This window comes from Mus caroli, chromosome 10 (assembly GCF_900094665.2).
Source record: "Mus caroli chromosome 10, CAROLI_EIJ_v1.1, whole genome shotgun sequence".
In the NCBI taxonomy this organism is placed as follows: Eukaryota; Metazoa; Chordata; class Mammalia; order Rodentia; family Muridae; genus Mus; species Mus caroli.
In genome coordinates, this window is record NC_034579.1 from 35770583 (window position 1) to 35774746 (window position 4164).

General features: G+C 43.6%; 1 protein-coding gene across 1 annotated transcript in view; it reads right to left on the reverse strand.

Moving 5' to 3' along the window:
- The window catches only part of Amd1 (adenosylmethionine decarboxylase 1), a 48490-nt gene that overhangs the window by 36761 nt on the left and 7565 nt on the right, over positions 1-4164 (reverse strand). The window contains exons 3-5 of the mRNA XM_021174630.1: positions 3492-3618; positions 2493-2595; positions 1312-1362 (exon numbers count right to left, since the gene is read on the reverse strand). Coding sequence (XP_021030289.1) covers positions 1312-1362; positions 2493-2595; positions 3492-3618 — 281 coding nt within the window. The remainder of the gene's footprint in view (positions 1-1311; positions 1363-2492; positions 2596-3491; positions 3619-4164) is intronic.

Below are 4164 nucleotides of genomic sequence, written 5' to 3' on the forward strand. Positions count from 1 at the left end.
AAAAAAAAAAAAATAAAATAAAATGCCCATAGCAGCTGCAGTTGCCTGCATATCATGAAGCCAGTCCACTATTAACCTATAGTGGGAAGGGGGTGCTTCATGAGCCCCCAATCTTAACAGGGAAAGCCGGGAATGGTGGTGCACGCCTTTAATCCCAGCATTTGGGAGGCAGAGGCAAGCGGAGAGTTCGAGGCCAGCCTGGTCTACAGAGTGAGTTCCAGGACAGCTAGGGCTATACTCGAAAAACCAAGGGGGCTGGAGAGATGGCTCAGAGGTTAAGAGCGCCAACTGCTCTTCTGATGGTTGTGATTTCAAATCCCAGCAACCACATGATGGCTCACAACCATCCGTAATGAGATCTGATGCTCTCTTCTGGGGTGTCTGAAGACAGCTACAGTGTACTTACATATAATAAATAAGTAAATATATCTTGAGTTACAGGCAGGCTAAGGAAACTCTAGTGTATGACTCCAAATACCCAGGAGTATAGATATGGGCAATGTATTGCAGCAGGCATGATGTATGTATTTCTAGGCAAGGCGTCACTGCACAGCGATGCCCTTGCCTCTGGAGAGTAGTGCTAGATTAAAGGCTTACACCCTCACTGCCTGGCTAAAACGGTTTCTAAAAGGACAGGTTAAGAAGGTAGGGATTAGGGAAAAGTTATGGGTAGAAAATAAATATGATCAAAGACAAAATATGTTGTTGCAAAGACAAAACTTGCAAAAACAACTTTGCAACAGACATGGTAGTATATACACTTTTAACAGGAAGCAGGCAAAGATATGGACAAGCCTGGTCTATAAAGCAGAGTTCAAGGCCAGCAAGCTACATAATGAAACTCTGCCTCCCACAACAAAAATCCCAAAATCCCAACTCTGCGTACTTAAAAAACAACATTTACACTCTGAAGGGACACTTGCCAAGTACATGGCACCATTGAAACACACCTCAAATCTTCTCTCTTCTATTGTACTGCACTAAGTTGACCGTATTGGTCTTGTTCCTCTTACCTCAGTCTCCAGAATAGGTCGGATTATCAAGAGTGGGTTACTAGGTTTAGCTTAAAACATCCTTCACCCCTAAAACAACTCCACACATAGGTAACAAAGCCAAACCAAAATCAAAACTACATAGCAAGCTGGGCAGGGGTGGCGCACGCCTTTAATCCCTGTACTCGGGAGACAGAGGCAGGCGGATTTCGAGGCCAGCCTGGTCTACAGAGTGAGTTCCAGGTCAGCCAGGGCTACACAGAGAAACCCTGTCTCGGAAAACCAAACCAAACCAAAAACACAAAACAAAAACAAATACCTACATACCAGCAGTCAGAATTCATGCGTCCCATACAATATGCTGCTCCATCTGTGAGGAAAGAGAATCTTTTTTTAAAAAAAAAAAAAATCACATAACAGGATGACTTATCAGTCATTCAATAAACAGTATTATATATGCCAACTATCAAAAATGTCCCCAGTGAAGAGACATTAGAGTGAGTGAATTCTAACAGCAAGAGGGCAGATCCATTACCATGCTGGCACCAGGAAAGCAACCCTATGTCCTTTGCAAGGGCACAAAGTGCTCCAGTCACTCTCACGTCTATCTCCCCTTTGCTCTAGGAGGCATTGTATCTGGCTGCCACTGGTGCTTGTCAAGTTGTAGATGGACCCTGAGGATTGAGATTACTCCCACGGGTATGGAATCAGTCACTTTTCTAAGCTGGTTTCCTTACATATCCTTCCCAAACTGTTTTCAACATTTTCCCTGGCCCAGTAAACCAACTCAGAATCAACACCAAGTAAATCCTCGCCCCTCTGACAGGACGGTCATGTTTGATGGCATACATTACTGCAAGGGTCTGAAGTCTTCTTTCTGTAGTGCTGAAGTCCAGGGCCTCATGCATGCTATGCATATGTGTGTTCACAACTATTTGTGAGTTCTACATACCTAAGTCTGCAGAACAGGCAGTCTCTGCCTCCCTAGCCCCAGCATTACAACCCCTCCAACCCCATACCCGACTGCCTTTGCTTTTATAAACGTAGGTACCAGAGATCAAATTTGGGTCCTGTGTAGTAGTTACCTTACATCTACTTTGAGTTATCTCCCCAGCAACTGTTTTTGAAACAAGTTCTTACTCTGGCCCACACTGGCCCTGAATCCTTAACCTCAAGCAGCCCTTCAGTTTACTTAGTCACCATGACTAACGACGGTGCACGCCCTACTGCCTCACTTACCATAAGTGGTCAGGGGTCCACTTTATTTTTACAAGCACATAATACAATTTGTACTGTTTTGCCCACACAACTAAATCCTTGTAACATCCAGGTAAACAGAAAACAGAAAACCAAAAAGCCACACTACCAAACAATCCCTGGAGTTCCAGGCCCGAACCAGACCAGGAAGGGTTATACATGAAACCCATCTCAAATTATAACAAATATGAACACCCACCCACCCCTAAATGACAAGAATTATTAAATTCTAGGTTTACTTACTTGGGAAAATTGCATTAAGAAACTCGATTTCTTCCTGGAAATTCCGGTGTGGGTACCCTTGGTGAGAAGGCTTCATGAAATTCTTACGAGAATAAAAGAAGCTCTTAAAAAAAGAAAGAGATCTTTAAGATTAAAGTTTGACTCCCACATTCACATGGAGGCTCACAAACTCACTTTAACTCCAACCCAGGGATCTGATGCCCTATTCTGTCCTCAAGGGTACTAGGCACACATACATGTATATGTATATACCACTCATACACATAAATTAAACAAACAGGGCCTCATTATGTAGACCAGTCTTGTTTCTCCTGCCCTAGCCTCCCCAAACCAAAGCACTGGAATTCCAAGTGTGCAGCCACCAGATCCAGCCTGGAGCAGTGGCTTCTTTCTATACATTAAGCAAAAACTATGTGACAGCACAAATAAGTATTGTGCAAGCATGTGTGCCATGTGTGTATGTGGAGGTCAAAGAGGACAAATTTGGAGTCACTTCTCCCCACCTTTGGTAGGTTCCGGGGATGTCAAGTTTGCACGGCAAGTGCTTTTCAATAGTCAACAACACAATTAAAAGTCTCACAAGGAGAGAGTGAAGTAATTATCAAACTACACTAGTGTGGGCTCACAGCTCTAGTCTCAGCACAAAGGACACTAAAGCAAGAGTGAGACTTTTGAGAGCTGCCGGGGCTTCAAAGCCAGACCCCCTCTTCTTCCCACCCCACAAAGCAGGCTGGGTGTGGTAACATGCACCTGTAACTCCAGAGCTCTTGAAGAAAAAGGCAGAAGGGTTGAGTCTGAGGCAAGCCTGGTGTATATGATAATATCACATATTACAAAACAAAAAAACCCAAAGCCCCCAAACAGCATTACCATGGCAGGCAGCACTTTAGGTTCAACCCCAATCATAGGTGTAAAAGAACCAAATTCTGAGATTTTAGTGACAACCCATTCTTTGAGATAAAACATTAAAATCCAACCAGAGCAGAAACTAGTACTTACTTGAATTGAGTCAAACCCACTGTAATCCCTAGCAAGCTTCAACAGGGGAACCAGTGCTTTCAGTAAGAGGGTGGTACCACATGTCTTCAAAATGAAACGTCTCTTGGAGACAAACATGCTACTCTCACTGCAACAGAAAGTCACAAACAGAAAGTCAGCACTGCATCAGGCATTATGAGAACACAAGTCATCTATCAGTGTATCAGTATTGGACATCACTGGTGAATGTATGTTATGTACGTATCCACCAAAACCACCTACAACCAAAGTTAGAAAAACAACTGGCTCTGTATCCTTGTGTAGCTCGTGACTGTAACAGGCCTTCCTTCCTTCTATCACCTAATAGTTAGCTTTTCCCACTCTCTTCTACACACACATCCATACACAGCTATCAACTAAATTCTGAATGTGTGCAGCTGCGTGTATTTCACCTCAAGATTGTATAACTTTTGCTTAAATAGTATATATTCTATGTCAATCAATTTTCCTGCAAGTGTGTAACTTATTCAATTTTGTATATTGTTTTGTATATTGTTTATCCGAGACAGGGTTTCTCTGTGTAGCCTTGGCTGTCCTGGAGCTCACTCTGTAGACCAGGCTGGCCTCGAACTCAGAAATCCGCCTGCCTCTGCCTCCCGAGTGCTGGGATTAAAGGCGTGCGCCACCACGCCCG